The sequence below is a fragment of the Danio aesculapii genome, chromosome 5, assembly GCF_903798145.1.
Source record: "Danio aesculapii chromosome 5, fDanAes4.1, whole genome shotgun sequence".
Taxonomy (NCBI): Eukaryota; Metazoa; Chordata; class Actinopteri; order Cypriniformes; family Danionidae; genus Danio; species Danio aesculapii.
The window spans coordinates 13,561,724-13,579,172 of record NC_079439.1 but is presented as its reverse complement, the minus strand read 5'-3'; the positions used below and the strand labels follow the sequence as shown (position 1 = coordinate 13,579,172).

The following is a 17,449-nucleotide window of genomic DNA, read 5'->3' as shown; positions in this document are numbered from 1 at the left end:
AAGTACACATCTCGGTTACATAAAAAAACCTGCATGTTTGTGAATTACGGCGACACACTATTGTTCCAAAGTTGTCAACTGTGTTTTTTTTTTATAATTCTATTCAACAAACATACAATTAAATACAAAGTTCTCTCATATCACTCATATAAGTCCTTATTTAAGTTTTATCCTATCTGCTTACATGGTGTAGGGGATTGGTTGTTGCCAACTCCGCAGCCAATGAGCTTGTTCCTCAACATTTAAACACACACCATTGTTGTGTAAATGTAGCCAAATTTTCAGCATTTTAAAACTAGTGTAAACGTTTAGACTCATGAGAACGTTTTAAGTTCTGAAAATTACAGGATGCATTTTCATAGCACAATGATGTCTCAAATGATAAGAGATCAAGGGAATTTTGATTTCTCAGTTCATGACCTTTTAAAATGGTACCAATGCCAAACATTTGAGCAGTAGCAAGGGTTTTACATCACCCTGAAGGCGTTTATTTGCCATAATGACCGTGTGAATGCACATTATACCTTATATCTCACTCTGAGGCTTGCAGAGGAATGCTAATGGCTCTTTTGCATATTACGAGAGCTGTAGGCCTAAACATAGCACTGCTATCTAATGATGCGAGTTGGTGATTCATCATATTTAAGCGTTGCACTACCAGTGTGTTTAAGCTAGTGCTCTGGCGTCTAGTGTGTGTGTGTGTGATAGTATGATGATAAAGACGAGGTTGAATGTGTTGGTGAACTGTGATATTCCTCAGGCAATACTACAGTTCTCAAGTGTTAAGGGCTAGAAGCAGATGCCATCAATGTGGTTGTTTCAAATTTAAACATGAACACAAGAAGAATTACTGCATAAAAACACATTTGATGTCAATTTAAATCTTCTAAATATTGAAATGAACAGAATAATTCAATGTTTACAGTATACATGCATTGAAACAAAATTGGTTTGCTTCAGAATGAGTTCACTCCTTATTAAAAAAATAATTCATAGGATTTACTATCTTTAAGGTAAGTAGTTGTAAACAATTTATATGGACTGAATTTAAACAAACAAATTAAGTTGAACACTACTAAATTAAATTAGTTTAAATTCAGCCCATATAAATAGTTTGCAACCACATAGTCTACACAGTCAAGTAGATCGCTGTTGATAAATTCTCATATGATGCTATCCTAGCTCTATTCTAGTTTAAATTCACTGTGATGCCTCACACTGTAAAGTCAACCTAACTTTGAAATGAAGGCAATTGGTTTCCTCAATTTTTCTAAGTAGTGCATTTTAAGTGAGCATAACTTAAAACAGTTTGTATTTACAACTTCCTAATAAAGTAAATCTCACTATATCGTTGACTCGAAATAATTAGTTGTGTTAACTTCTTATTAGTGTTTACATTACTAGGAAAATATTAGGAAACAGATTGCCTTAAAATGATCAAGTAAGCTGAACTAAATCATTTAAGTAAAGACAATAACCAATACCTAAACTTCTAAAACATTTTTATTGTCGAAATACTGGACCACTCAAAAGTCATAAATACATATTATTTTAAGGCAAGATTACTTGAATCTATTTAGTTTAACAACTTAATCTGCTAAAAAGTTGGGATTGCTTGTTTAAATATTGTGAACAAACTTATTCATAATAAGTTAACTGCACTTAATTTTATCAGTAAGAACAGCTATTGTTTTTTTACAGTGCATGTACAATAATTCCATCTGCTCTGTCTAGTTCTTAGTGGTCAACCAATGCAGGGTTAGCCACAATGACTCGGTCACATGACTCATAATTTTGACCGCTGATTAACTTCTCTTCCCTCAGTGTGAATGTCGGTTGTGGTCCAGCAGAGGAGAGAGTTCTCCTTACAGGTTTACACGCTGTGGCGGACATCTACTGTGAAAACTGTAAAACCACTCTAGGCTGGAAATACGTAAGTTAACTCTGTTTCCATTGCATGCAAATTACAGCCTGTTATGTGAAAGTCTCATTTAGGGCTGTGCAATATGAGGATATACAGTTGAAGTCAGAATTATTAGCATTAAAATGATTTTTTTTCTGAGTTTCTGTTTAACGAAGAGAAGATTTTTTTCAACTCATTTCTAAACATAATAATTTTAATAACTCATTTCTAATAGCCGAGTCCTGATCAGGAGGTAACGTCCTATTCCGATCGCGTCTGAAACCGCGTGATCGGGCCCAATATGCGCTCACGTGATCAGATCTGGACATCCCTACACAGCACATACACACACATATTATGTCAAAACAAACTTTTATTTTGAATGCGATTAATCACAATTAATTTTTGCCCAGCACTTCAAAATATATTATTTATATTAAAACCTTTTCATAATAAATACGAGTGCAGAATTATACACCATTACTGGGATGCAGCCAGAAACATGAAAAAACGGCATCATGAGAAAGTTGCAATCTTGAAATACAATGTTTACATTTTGAATTTTATTTAGCCATTTGTTTTTGATTTTTATGTTGGATGTGTAATCATTAGTGTTTGATTAGTGGTTTATATTTTATAAGGCTGCATGATATTGGAAAAAATGGACATTGCAATATTTTGATTTTTCTGTGATTTATATTGCTATATGAATATAATTTCACAAGACCATCTGCATAAAATATGCAAAATTACCCAAAAAACTAATTAAAGCACGGATGAAAACAATAGCACAATGATAGACATTAAATAAACAGCACTTTATAGTTTTTGGTGGTGAAATTCAATAATCAAAAATGTAAAATAACTCTGAGTCTGCGTGGAGTCTTCATTGTATAAATAACCACAATCATTCTTTGTTAAAGTGGCAGACTTTATCATTTCTTAAGTCTAAATAGTTAAAGTTCACTTGAAATCTTCGTCACAGGCCTTGAAAACACATCAAAAATCCTTCACACCATTATATTAGGGTTAAACTTTGCTATCACATCGTGTGCTCTGACCTGTTTGCTGGTTAGTTATAATTCCAACTTGACATTGCAGATCCTGCGATGTGTCTATTGTGGATTCACACATTGCAATATCAATGCTGAAACGGTACATTGTGCAGCCCTGATATTTTATTCATATTTATTTTGTATTTCTATGTTTTTAATCAAACATTTGGCGTCAAGTTCTAAATAACATGAGAAATATGATCACATATGAAAGAGTGCATTTGTAAGTATATACTTTAAAATGTAAAAAAATAAATATTCTTTTACCTGTGGTCAATATATTTAGACTATTAATTGATTGAATTTAAACTAATAGTACTATATTGTGAGTTGTATAGTTATATAGTCCCATCTTCTCCCCCTAATGCATCAGAGTACAAGCTGCTTTTTGTTTTGGAGGTGTTGCACTTTGCTGACACGTGCTTGTCAGAGTGCTTGTCCTGCAGTTGGCAAATCGTAGCTGTGTGGCTTTTTTTATTTCTGTCGACTGATATCCTGTTACTTTGCCGGGCTTCAGTGACCAGAATTAACCTCCTCCTGCATTGACTTCTCACTGCATCTCAGTGTGTGTGTCTGTATTCACACCCACTGCTCATTTACGAAGCTCTTTGATGCTGGAAGTGTTTATGCTATTGTGTTTTCATTCGCAATCTAAACAGCACACACTGAATAATAGATCGCGGTCCATAACACTTGATGATAACTCTCATTAATAAGTCATTAAAACAAACGCTCAAAATATAACGCTTATCAGGTCTGTAATATGCATTTTAATAGTCTGAAATGTTATAAAGCCTCAGTTTTGTTCATGTTTGAATTCGTATTGCGCCATTTTTTGAACACTGTAAAAAACCTTTAGTTGACTTTAATGGGTTTTACGGGTTTACTCTCTTTTTTTAAGCAATGGGGTATACTGTATGCACAGCTAGTGTTTTTCAACCAATGATGAACTTCCGGTGAAAGCTTGTTACAATACATTCAGTTAAATAAACTTGAGCATTCTTTTAGTTGTTCAAGCGTAAAACGAGATGAACGACTGTAGCTGCCAGCACCGTCAGGATCAGCAGGCGAGCTCAGAAACTCCATTGATAATACTGGGGTAAAATAAACTGTCATATTTTAAAAACCTGGTGGAGGGAAGTAGAATTTAATGCAGTGCTTCTTGTCTGATCTGAGACCCACTTTATATCGTATATCTATCAAGCAGTGAAGATGCGCTGATTTTTAAAGAAATCAGACCTTAAACGTGGCAATTTAATAATGGAAAGACTGGAAAAAATGGAAGCACTGAGGCTGACTGGGTGAAATTAGAAGTCCGTGTGCATATACCCCATTGGATGGCTTTACTTTAAGTGAGTAAACCCATAGCTTTTAAAGCAATTAGTTGACTTTTAAAATATTAAAACCGTTATTTTAAAATATTTTAAACCGTCAGTTTTATTAATGTTTGAACTTGTATATTGTCATATGAACACTGTAAAAAGCAATTAGTCGACTTTTAAAAAAGAGAGAAAACCTGTGATTAGTTGACTTTACTCTAAAAAGTGAGTAAACACGTAGCTTTTTAAAGTGATTAGTTGACTTTTAAATAGTTTTAAATATTATAAACCCTCAACTTTATCAAGTTTTGAATTCATATTATGTCATATTGGAAAACTCTAAAAGTTAATTGGTTGACATTAAAACCAATGGGTTTACTCTCTTTTGTTTAAGCGATTTGGTTGGAAAAAAATTTGTAAACCCATTGGTTTTAAAGCGATTAGTTGACTTTTAAAACCAAATGGTTTACTCACTTTTAAGAGTAAAGTCAACTAATCGCTTTAAAACCAAAGGGTTTACTCACTTTTAAGAGTAAAGCGATTAGTTGACTTGACTCTTAAAAGTGAGTAAACGCATTGGTTTTAAAGTGATTAGTTGACTTTTTAAAGATAGATTGAAATATTATAAACCCCCAGTTTTATAAAGGTTTGAGTTCATATTGTCATATTTGAAAACTGTAAAAATTAATTGGTTGACATTAAAACCAATGGGTTTACTCTCTTTTGTTTAAGCGATTTGGTTGGAAAAAAATGAGTAAACCCATTGGTTTTAAAGCGATTAGTTGACTTTTTAAAAATAGATTGAATATTATAAACCCTCAGTTTTATAAAGGTTTGAGTTCATATTGTCATATTTGAAAACTGTAAAAAGTGATTAGTTGACATTAAAATAGTTTGAAATATTATTGAAATTAGTTTACTTTAAAAGCTATTTGTTTTCGCTCTCCTTTTTTACCCGATTAGTTGACTTGGTGAGTAAACTTGTTGGTTTTAAAGTGATTAGTTGATTTAACTTTTTTTTTTTTAAAGTGAGTAAACCCATTGATTTTAAAGTGATTATTTGACTTTACTCTAAAAAGTGAGTAAACCTGTAGCTTTTTAATGCTATTAGTTGACTTTAAATAGTTTGAAATATTATAAGCCCTCAGTTTTATTCATGTTTGAATTCATATTATGTCATATTTGAAAACTGTAAATGCAATTATTTGAGTTTAAAAGCAATGGGTTTACTCTATTTTTTAAAAAAGTGAGTAGCTGACTTTTAAATAGTTTTAAAAATTATAAACCCTCATGGGTGAACTTGTATTGTCAATTTGATAACTTTAAAAAGCGATTAGTTGACATTTAAAAAGAGAAAACCTATTGCTTTTCACGCGATTAGTTGATTTTACTTAAAGTGAGTAAACACGTAGCTTTTTAAAACAATTAGTTGACTTTTAAATTGTTTTAAATATTATAAACCATCAGCTTTATTAAGTTTTGAATTTATATTGTCATATTTTAAAACTGTCAAAAGTGGACTTTAAAAGCAATGGGTTTTACTCTCTTTTAAGCGACTAGTTGACTTTACTTTAAAAAAGTGAGTAAACCTATTGGTTTTAAGTGAAGTTTAAATTTTAAAATAATTTCGAGAGGAGCATGTGCTCATGATTGACCCAGCTGGTCCACATTAGCTAATCATGATCCTCCAATCAAAGGATCCCAAGTCACTATATATATATATCCTCATTTCCTCTCTACAACTATCTTCGTCTGGAAGAAACCCCCCTCCTCCCCTTCTTCCACCTTTATCAGGAATGGGCGGCACGGTGGCCTAATGACTAGCACATTTGCCTCACAGCAAGAATACCAATGGCGTCGGGTCTTCACTAGGCCATCTGGTGTTTCTGTGCGGAGTTTGCATGTTCTCCGTGTGGGTTTCCCCCGGGTTCCCTGGTTTCCTCCCACCATGCAAATGTGCTCTATATTATAGATAAAAAAAGCCTAAATCTTTTTCTAATGTCTTACTCTCAGGAAGTTCACCTTGGCCTCAGCAGCGGGGGAGTTTCAGATCGACCTGAGCTCAGTCTCCCCTCGCCCTGTGAAAGGAGGGAGCCCTGGGCTCGAGGATACCTTGAGCTGAGGGCTCTCTCCCAGGACAGCTTGCCAAACAAGCTATGTATAAATCGTGAGCTAAGTGTGAATTCTTGAAAATTATTAGTTGACTTATAAATAGTTTGAAATATCATAAACGCTCAGTTTTATTCATGTTTGAGTTCATATTATGTCATATAAACACTGTAAAAACCAATTAGTTTACTTTATAAAAAAGAGATTAAACTCATTGCTTTTAAAGCAATTGGTTGACTTCACTTTAAAAAGATAAAAATGTGTAGCTAAATATTTAGATTTCAAATAAATGACAACTTTTATTTTAATGATGCTCAATATATAGGCAACCACTTAAAAAATGCTTATTTTTAATGATGAAATAAAATCAGTTGTTACCTGGTATTTATTTATATTTAGTTTTTGTGATCAGGCTTAGAATAATTTATATTGAGTTTTATTTGTCATATTGGTGCAGCCCTACTTTATATTACTGATAAAACAAAGCTTTGCTGTTATATGAAGTAATAATATTTCACAGTAATCTTATTTAAATGCAGCCATAAAAAGAATGTAAACAAAAAACTTTTAAAGTTATGTGAATGGAAATATTTTGTTTAATATCTTAAAATCAGTATAATGGGCTAAAATGACTGAAAATGAATCTCATATTTTCCAGCTCATCCAAAATGACTTCCCTAATTGCATATTAATAGGAGTTAATAAGAGAAAAGCACAGTTTAATGGATCTCTGTATTAGTATTTTGAATATATTATACAAGAAGCTTTTAGTAATCTATTAATCATCTCACCTAAAGCTAATTAGAAGTAAATTACTAAGAGTCAATTGTGACGCTTGTTTACATGTTTTCGCAGACGGCAGGTATTGAGGTCTGGTTGTTTCTCTTCCTGATTAAACGCGAGTTCTAATCATGTCTCAGGATTGGTTAAGAGGGATTTTGCACTCATGATGACTCAATCTTGTTAGGCTTCAGGTCTCCACATGTTTGATTACAGAGCCTTTAGATTAAAGTCTGAAACACTCACAGGACAGTTTTTATATGAGCTCTTTTCACCATTATTTGATGAGAAACACTCAGCTGTTTTATTCAAGTCGACTGAGCTGAAGCTGGAAGTGTAGGGTTTGTATCCTGAGGCACAATGACACACCATGGATCTAGTGGGCAGATTTAAGTCCACATGAGTAATGGACAGGTGTGAGAGGAGATTCAGACAGCCCAAAGGGGTTGAAGCTGACCATGCTAAAGCAGTGGCTAGTTTTATTTTAAAAATTCTGCATCCTAAATGTTTTTTTACTTTTTAAGACCTATTTTTATTAAAGAAGACAATCTTGCATAAAAAATACAGTACTTTTTTGACATTGTAGTCTGTTTGCATCGACATTGATGAACGTTTTCCGTTCACATTTACATTTAGTCATTTAGCAGATGCTTTCGTCCAATCAACTTACAATTGAGGCGGCATTCAGTGATTCAACACAGAGGCAATACACACAAGAAGTGCTAATTATACAAAGCAACTGTTTGAGAGATGAGTGTTTCCTACAGGTGGTTTGTCAAGCCCACTCACCTGTGTGAAGCACTCAGAATTGCATAATGTTTTGAGGTTGTCGTTGTTTGGGTTCAGGTGATCATGAAAGAGATGGGTTTTTAGTTGTCGTTTGAATGATACCAGTGAATCAGCGGTCTTTGTGGGAACGGGAAGATCATTTCACCAACAAGGAACAGTGAAAGAAAAGGTTTTGGAAAGTGACTTTTATAGCCTTTCTGGGCTGTTTTTGTTACTGTACCTTTAAGAACTCTGTTATGATTGCTAACAGAGTCATCTATGCATTAATGTATTTTCAGCGACAAGTACACAAAGTGGTAGATGAAGCCAAGCATGTCATGCTATAATGTACTGATCCGTTTTTTTATCACTTTTAGGTAGATAAAAATATTCAAAACAGTGGTCCCTCGCTATAACGCGGTTCACTTTTCGCAGCCTCGCAGTTTTTTTTTATTTTTATTTTATATATATATTTTTTTATAAACAGCTGTTCTGTGTCCTGAATGGCTGTAGACCATTGTCAATCAATCTCTTCCGTGCCTCCAGTACAGTACAGAATGCTTTCAGCTTGCCAAATTCACATAAATCTTTGATTGCTAGCAGTGTGAGTTTCAACAAGGATGCAAAAGGGGTTGTAACTGTCCGCAGCAAGACCATCATAAAGAGGGTCGCACACTGAATGCACACACATCCTCTAACACAGTGGTCCTCAACCACCGGGCCACAGACCGGTACCGGTCCGTAGATCAATTGGTACCAGGCTGCACAAGAAATCCTTAATTTTTTTCCAATTTATTTATGAGTCTGAATGAGCTTTTATTTTGAAAAATGACCATATTCTCTCGGTTACATCTCGCTCACTTGAGCGACCAAATTTAACCCACAGGCAGCAAAATGGGTAAGGAACAGGCGTCTTTTAAAGGTTTCTTTGCTAAGGGGAAAAAGCCTAGTGAAGGACCCGCGAACTGCCAAGCAATGGATTCGCAACCCATTTGTCAACAAATCAGGTGAATCCACATGTCAGTCCAAGAAGATCAACTGCAGGAGATCGCAAATAACTGCAGCCTTTTAGGGGCCGTTCGAACATTACGTCTTTTCTAGAGTTCACGCAAGTTCGTTAGATCCAGTGAAGGTGCGCAGACTGTGTGTGCAAGCAGCATGAAGGCTGACTTTCGCCTGGCGCCACATCATGGACCTCCACTGACTGCACGCACACCTCATGAAACGGACGAGGGTCTTATGCTTGACGTGTTCACACAGGCTTGACGCTTCCAGACGCACACATGCCACAAGTGCACCGCAAGTCGCGTGACAAGAACTGACCGATCGGCTTCAGCCTGTATGTAATATACATGTTTCGGTAGACTAATTATCTCAGACAAACACAGAACACCCTAAACACTGCAGTGCTTTATCTCCATAAATATAACTTGTATAACAGTGACAGCAATGTTGATGGTCGCATAGCAAACTACAAACAACCCCCTCCCCCCGGTCCACTGTAAAATTTTAAAAGCATTGGCTGGTCCGCGGTGATACAAGAATGAGGGCCGCTGTTCTAACACACAGATATTTCTGCCATGCCGCAGAGTGCCATCTGAATAATTTCATTTTAAATAACATGCGAATGAGCTGGTCCGGTGTGTGTTACTTCCAACTGTCATGTGCGCGGCGCATCCGGTGTGCAACCCCCTTAAAGATGGAGTCTGCTTTAGTTTTGTGGATCAATGACTGCAGGAAATAAAGCAATATGCTGGACGTCAACATTATCCAAACAAACACTATAAAGCATTATGAACCTTTTGCTAACAGTGATGAATGTTTGCGCCTGACAGCAGGTTTTGACCTTTGGTTTCATTCTGTTATACTGGACTTAATTTTCTACTAAAGTTTGAACTTTGAGAGTGTTTGAACAGAGAGAAAAGTGTGAAATGTTAATACCTCTCTGAGAAAAGTCTATAATGTGTGTAGTGAGGGATTTACAGCCTTAAACAATCTATAATAATTGTAAAAAATAAAGAGGACTACTTCGCCGATTTCGCCTATCGCGGGTTATTTTTAGATCGTAACTCCCGCGAATAACGAGGGACCACTGTATACATCTTTGTGTGTTTTCCGTTTCTAATGTTTCCTCCATTTTGTTTGTCTTCCAGGAGCATGCGTTTGAAAGCAGTCAGAAATACAAAGAAGGCAAGTTCATCATCGAGCTGGCTCATATGATCAAAGATAACGGCTGGGAGTGACCTTCACCTTCTTCCTCTCCGCTCAGTGACCTTTGGCCTGCTCTGCCGTGGACTTTGTCGAGTGACACCACCACAAACAAACACGCACACACATGCACACAAAGAAAAACCCACGCACACACGCCACCGTCGACACATCCAGACATGTCAACCGGGTCATCACAAAACGCAAAGGCAGAGCGGCGGGAAGCCAATCCGAGACATTGACGGGTCACTGAAAGACTCTCTAGGAACTTCTCCGAGATGTACATGTCAACACTTTGGGATCTGAACCTTCTTCCTGTTGGACTCAAGTTTCTGCCCCATTAACTGGTTTGGGTGTGCTCGGCCCTCCTTGTGCTCCTCGTAAGCTGTTAACAGTATCCAGAAGACACACTTCCTTTTATTTTTTTTATTTTCCACTTCACATCCTACTCTTTTTGTGATCGGGCAGGAGCTGTGCAGTTTTTAAGTGTGCGTTTTCTTTCTTTTTGGGATGGGAATCCTCCTTCCTGGTGGACTGATGTTACTGGTTAGCATTTGACGACGACTACGAAGTCAAGCCTGTTGGTCTTGCGCGATTGACACCCGTTAGATTGGGCTAGGCTATGTAGCAGTATATTTGGGATGGGGCGGGCGCTCAGCATTGCAGTGGCATGGCATTTTTTTTGGTATTTATGAACTCCCTCCCGTTTTAACCATGTTTCGGATGACTTCACTGTGCAATTCGTGGGACACTCTGGTACAGCAGTAGCGTCTGACCCCCCTGCAGGAGCTTTAGTTGTCTCTGGTGCTTTTTTTTTGGTGAGATTACACAAACACACGTCTTTGAGTTGGCATTTGTGGCAGGATCCATTTTTGCAACCATAACCATAGACGAGAGAAAGACAAACGCAAGGCAAGCGACAGCCGTTTGGATGAGAAACTGAAACTAGTGTCCTCCTCAGAACAATGTTGTGTTTTCATCCCCCTTCACGCCAAATGATTTTACAAAACTGTTGTTGTTGATATTACAATCATGTGTTTGTTCATTGCTATGTGTGATTTATGTGTTAAGCACATGTTTGACGCATTATGTTTATGGCATACTTGAATGCAGTTACTTTGTTTGCACTTTGCAGAGGCCTTGTTCATGGGTTTAGAGGCAAAAGTCTGTCCATTTTATGGCCTTTTTTCGTTCATCGATGATAATAATGGAATGATTGTATTGTATTAGATGCTTTGAATGATTCGCGGGGTCGGGTGGTTGCTGGCTTGATCATCTCCCTCTGGTTTCACAGAAATCTGGCTTTCTTTTGCTACGTCATGCAATTTGGATTCAACAGAAGCTGGTCTCAATTTTTATTTCCTTTTTACAATCGGATTCAAAGTGGCGCTAGGTGATTCTTTTGCTGCTAATAGAGATACATGCAATCCAGAGCTTTCACTTTAAACCTTCTGCACTTTACCCGGGCTGTCTGAGAGCATGCGAGCGGACGCGACTTCCTTTTGTAGCTTTTCTCCACATCTTTGCCTCTAAGCAGCATGAATCTTGTGCCTCTTCAAAAGATTTATATATACATATATATAAAAAACGAAATCTCCCTCTCCTGTGTTGTGCGGCGCATGACTCCGAGAATCCAGCACATCTACTAGAAGCTCGAAAACGACATGAACTTGGAAACAAACCTCACGGAAAAACCTCGAACGTCTATAGCGAAGCGTAGTAAAATCCAGTATTTTTTTTTCATAGTTCTGTCAAAGCGAGAGTTGTTCTGAAATGGCAGTGGTTGTATTCGGATTTAAGAGAGGGCGGGGCTGTTGGAGTGGGAGGGGGCGGAGCTTCCTGTAGAGTAGATTTTTATTAAGTATGAATATATATCTATCAGATAATACCAATAAATATCGAGGTTTTGGGTGGGTGGGATTGCGGGCAATAGTAGAATGAATGGCGAGCCCTCTGTTACAGCGGTTGCCGCCGAAAAAGGTCAGTCAGGTCACGTGACCTTTGAATCAGTCAATGCAAACAAAATAGTTGTAGAAATATCTTACTTGAAAGATGATACAGAGTTACAGACAATACATTGTCCCTCTCTCACACAGTTTTGTACATAACGTAACATATTTAAGGTTTTATACATATTTCTACTGGGTTAGTTTCTCTACTTCCCCGACTTGAAGCACTTTTGTTCACTGTACCTCTGGCTTTATAAATATATATATATATATGTGTGTGTGTGTGTGTGAATGATGATAGTGTCTATGTGAGGATGCAGGAGTGTGTGTGTGTGTGTGTGTTCCCTTACTTCCCTCACTTTATTTGTACTGTTGTTCACTAGTTCCTCTGTGCTGTTTCCTTTAGCACACTTCTTTTTGAGGTGTTTTGATGTGTGCTTTTTAGCTTGATGATAATGAGCTTTGTATTTTTAGTTCTTTTTTTCCCTCCGTTCTTTATTATTAAAGTTGATTTTCATCCTTTGATAGTTTCCTGTTGAGAGCCTAACGTCTGCCGGTTGTGTTTTAGCATCGTGGTCAGCGGTGAGCTGGATTCACCTGTCGAAATTTCACAATAGAAACATCGACCCAGACTATTTTACAGACATTAAAATGGAATAAAATGATTTTTCAGAGCAGAACTAGATGGAGGCCAGTGTCACACTGTCAGTGCGCACCAAAAAATAAGACTTTGCTAAACCAAAACAAACTTTGAGTGTTCTTTTTGAAGGGATAGTTCACTCAAACTTAAACTAACCTCATCATTTATTCATTTATTCATTTTTTTCTACAAAAGAAGATATTTTGAATAATGCTGGTTGCTTCCACCCATCAATTTCCATAATACACTCAAAAAGAGCTTTTTTTTTGGACAACTTAATTGTATTATGTTCAATCCACTTAAATTAAGCGATTTAAATGTTATTACTTGATTGAATGGGCATTATCAGTGGTTATCATATATGGGCCAGTAGGGGCCTTATGCGCCTACTGATAGGCTTACAAGATTGTTATCATCCATCCACATGGTTAATCAGCTATAGATCACATATAGCTGCAGCCGGAGGTTAACAAGAACTATTTACAGTATGTTGTTTATTAAATTTCCCATTATTTGTGTTTTATTAACGTCTACCCCTACCCCAATCCTAAACCCAACTATCACAGTAATGTACAAACAGATATGGAGTCTTCTCTATTAGTATAGATGATTAACCATGAGAATTATTCAAATTACTTATTAAATTTCCCATTATTTGTGTTTTATTAACGTCTACTCCAACCCCAACCCTGAACCCAACCCTCACAGTAATGTAAAAACAGATCTGGATCTGAAGTCTTCTCTATTAGTATAGCTGATTAACCATGTAGATGGATGATAACAGGCTTCTGAGCCTACTAGTTGGCACAGAAGGCCCCTACTGGCCCATATATACAGTATGGGCTGATAACGCCTAATCGAGTGATAACATTTGAAGCAGGTGCTTAAATTTCCAAAAAACAATCAAGTTAGTTTAATCGATTTGAGACAACATGAAGAAAAAGTGTGGAATCCAGCATTTTTGTACTGTATCAGAAAAAATTACTATGGAAGTCAATTGGTGGCAGCTGCAACATTCTTCCAAATATCTTCTTTGTGTTCAACAAGTGAGTAAATGATGATAAAATGTTCATTTTTAAGTGAACTATCACTTTATTAATTACTGGGTCAAACCAAAAAAGCAAGTTTGCGGCCTCTCCAAATACAAAGTGGGAAATGATTCATATTTGTCATTGTTTTTGTTGATTTCAGAATTGTGATTTGTCTTTTACTGCAACACATTGAAGTGTTTCTGATGTTTTGACGATTAGAAAAGATAGTTTACTTCCCATTTTTCCTGTTTCTTTTAGTGACACTGGTTTCAGACCTTTCTAGAGCTGAGATTCGTCATTCTAGTTAAAGGCGACAGTGGTATGCAAAGGAAACGATTGTATACGTTTGCTGAGTTATTTTCTTAGGACTGTTAAAATATAAAGGTCTAAAGCATGTTGTATTTATAATGGCTATATTAAGTCGTGCCTGGTTTTCTTTCTTTTCTTTTATTTCTTCAATGCAAAAAAAAAAAAGCTTTTTCTTCTTTTTACTTGATTACATTGCTTTGCGTTCTGTCCTAGTAAAGAAGAGTCACATTTGTCTGTTTTCACTGTATTGTAAACTATCAGATATCATAATAAAGCTTAAATGGTATTGTGGCTTCGTTGCATTTTTCTTTAAAAGACGAATCATGAATCATCCTTTCTTTTACTGGTTATTTTGGGTCTTTATTGATTAAAAGTCTTTACTAGACTGTGTTTGGTCTTTTGATGCTTCAAGGGAAAGTTCACCAAACACTTAAAATCTGTCATTATTTACTAACCCTTTACTTATCCAAAACCTGATGGAGTGTCTTTTTCTTGTTGAACACAAAAGAAGATATTTTGAAGAATGCTTGTTGCTGGGACTCATTGACTTTCATAGTAATAGTTTTTTTCCTGGTTTGAAAGTCAACTGGTAGCAGCATCCAACATTCTTCAAAATATCTTCTTTTGTGTTCAACAGAAGAAACGCATGAAGCTTTACCTTTACCACATGAGAGAGAGTAAACCATTTTCATTTTTGAGTGAACTATCCCCAAGTCAGAAACATTCATTCATTCATTTTCCTTCAGCTTAGTCTCTGTTTCAAAGGTCACCACAGCGGAATGAAACGTCAACTATTCCAGCATACGTTTACGCAGCGGATGCCCTTCAAGCTGCAACCCAGTACTGGGAAACACCTAAACACACACATATAAACACACACACTTGTACACTACAGCTATTTTAGTTTTTCCCAATTCACCTATACCACATGACTTTCTGTGTCTGGATCAAGTACAGACACAATTAACAATAAATTAAATACAGATCTTCAGCATTTACACCCATGGCTGTAAGACAGGCATGTCCAAGCTCGGTCCTGGAGGGCCGGTGTCCTGCAAAGTTTAGTTCCAACCCCAATCAGACACACCTGGGCTAGCTAATCAAGCACTTACTAGGCGTTCTAGAAACATCCGTGCAGGTGTGTTGAGACAAGTTGGAGCTAAAATCTGCAGGACACCGGCCCTCCAGGACCGAGTTTGGACACCCCTGCTGTAAGACAATCATTGACTATTAACATTAAGAAAACAGAATGTGTGTACTTTTATTCACCTAGGCGAAAATTATCCATATCCTATCCCATCATTTTCCTGAAAACCATATCCCAAAACCTTTCTATTGTATCCACATATCAATATTTGGGAATCAGTCTGGACTCTCACCTCACTTATTGTGACCATGTTCAAAATCTTTATAAAAAGCTGAAACAAAAGCTGTTTGTTTATGGGAAAATTAGGACAAGTTTGTCTTTTTCTGAAACTTATTTTCATGCCATAATCTTGTCTACCTTCTCTTACTGTTTGCCTGTTTGGTCTCTCACAACAAATAATATCTTGGAGCTGATAGCTAGACTATACAATAGGGCCTATAAGATCCACAACAGACTTTCTGGATGGACACATCACTGTTTTGCTCTCTCTAATGCTTTATCATTTCAAAATTACATTATGAACACTGGGGGTGACGCAATGGCGCAGTAGGTAGTGCTGTCGCCTCACAGCAAGAAGGGTCAGTTGGCGTTTCTGTGTGGAGTTTGCATGTTCTCCCTGCGTTCGCGTGAGTTCCCTCGGGGTGCTCCGGTTTCCACCACAGTCCAAAGACATGTGGTACAGGTGAATTGGGAAGGCTAAATTGTCCGTAGTGTATGAGTGTGAGTGAGTGTGTATGGATGTTTCCCAGAGATGGGTTGCGGCTGGAAGGGCATCCGCTGCGTAAAACATGTGCTGGATAAGTTGGTGGTTCATTCCGCTGTGGCGACCCTGGATTAATGAAGGCACTAAGCCAAAAATAAAATGAATGAATGAATTATGAACACAGGGATTGAACTCTACTATCAAACTTTAAATAGCGCTACCTCAGCAGCCCTTTGTGGTTTGGCACCAAAACTTAACACAAGGACTGATCGTTCCACCAGATCTGCAACAAATGGATGTTTGCCATTACCGACTTTTGAAAACTGTTATGAACAGAGATCTTTCTTTTATGTATTCACAAAAGCCTGGGATGAGATCCCACAACATCTAAAAACAATACCAACATTAAGACTCCTTCAAAAAAGGAGGATGGTCAACTATCGCTGTAGCCACTGAGTTAGCAGCCTGCTGAGTGTTTGTAGTGTTCTCATGTGTTGATGGATGAGATGGCAAGTGTGTCTGTATGTTTTTATGTTCTGGAGAGCAGGAACCTGCTGAAAAACAGCAGTCATACTGAATCAGGCCCGATTATCTTTTAATCTTTTCCTGTTTAAAAAATATAAATAAATAAATAAATAAAGTCTTTGGACTGTGGGGAATACTGGAACAGCCGGAGAAAACCCACACGAACATGGGGAGAAAGTAAGAAACATTAGTAAAGGCTATTTATCACTTCTGACAGTATCGCTGACAGTTTCTAAAATATTTGATATCACAAACGTCTAGATTGATATCATTATCTGTCCTGCAGGCTATTAAATAATCGTGCTGAAGTGTCAAAAGACTTGAAAAATGACTGAATAAATAGTTGAACACTTCTACAATGTCTGTGGATGATTACAGCGTAATGAAGGGACAGAAATCATTTCAATCTTTTTGGAATTTTATTTAAAGGTCCTATAAAATTAAAATTAAGTTTTTTTTTATGTTAGTAACAGTATTGTTTTCTGATATCTTTAAGCTAGTGTGTGGGTGACACGGTGGCTCAGTGGTTAGCACTGTTGCCTGACAGCAAGAAGGTCGCTGGTTCGAGTCCCGGCTGGGCCAGTTGGCATTTCTGTGTGGAGTTTGCATGTTCGCCCCATGTTGCATGCTTCAGTTTCTCCCACAGGCCAAAGACATGCGCTGTAGGTGAATTAAATAAGCTAAATTGGCTGTAGTGTACGAGGCCCTATAGACCATTTTGAGGGATGTAAACGATAACAATGGTACTAATGTATTTCCAGTAGTGCACTTTTAATTTCCAGAGCTTCCAAGAATCCAAAAAGGCCCACGTATTGATAAATAATGTTATATGGCAGCCATTTTAACATTAAGATGTGATTGAATTACCTCCTGTTACGGATATAAAATAGTTTGGCAACAAGCAGGAAATGTTTGTGGGCCAATGACACTGGCTCATTGAAATGGTCCATAGATGTGAGAGTGTATAGGTGTTTCCCAGTGCTGGGTTGCAGCTGGAAGGGCA

The 17,449-nt window shown here is 37.0% G+C and overlaps 1 protein-coding gene across 2 annotated transcripts in view; it reads left to right on the top strand.

Moving 5' to 3' along the window:
* ypel1 (yippee-like 1) overlaps positions 1-14,357 on the top strand; it is a 54,038-nt gene extending 39,681 nt beyond the window's left edge. For both annotated transcript variants that reach the window (XM_056457408.1, XM_056457407.1), the window contains exons 4-5: positions 1,825-1,933; positions 10,088-14,357. In XM_056457408.1, the coding sequence (XP_056313383.1) occupies positions 1,825-1,933; positions 10,088-10,177 (199 nt within the window). In that variant the 3' untranslated portion in view covers positions 10,178-14,357. The remainder of the gene's footprint in view (positions 1-1,824; positions 1,934-10,087) is intronic.
* Positions 14,358-17,449: the final 3,092 nt, after the last annotated feature.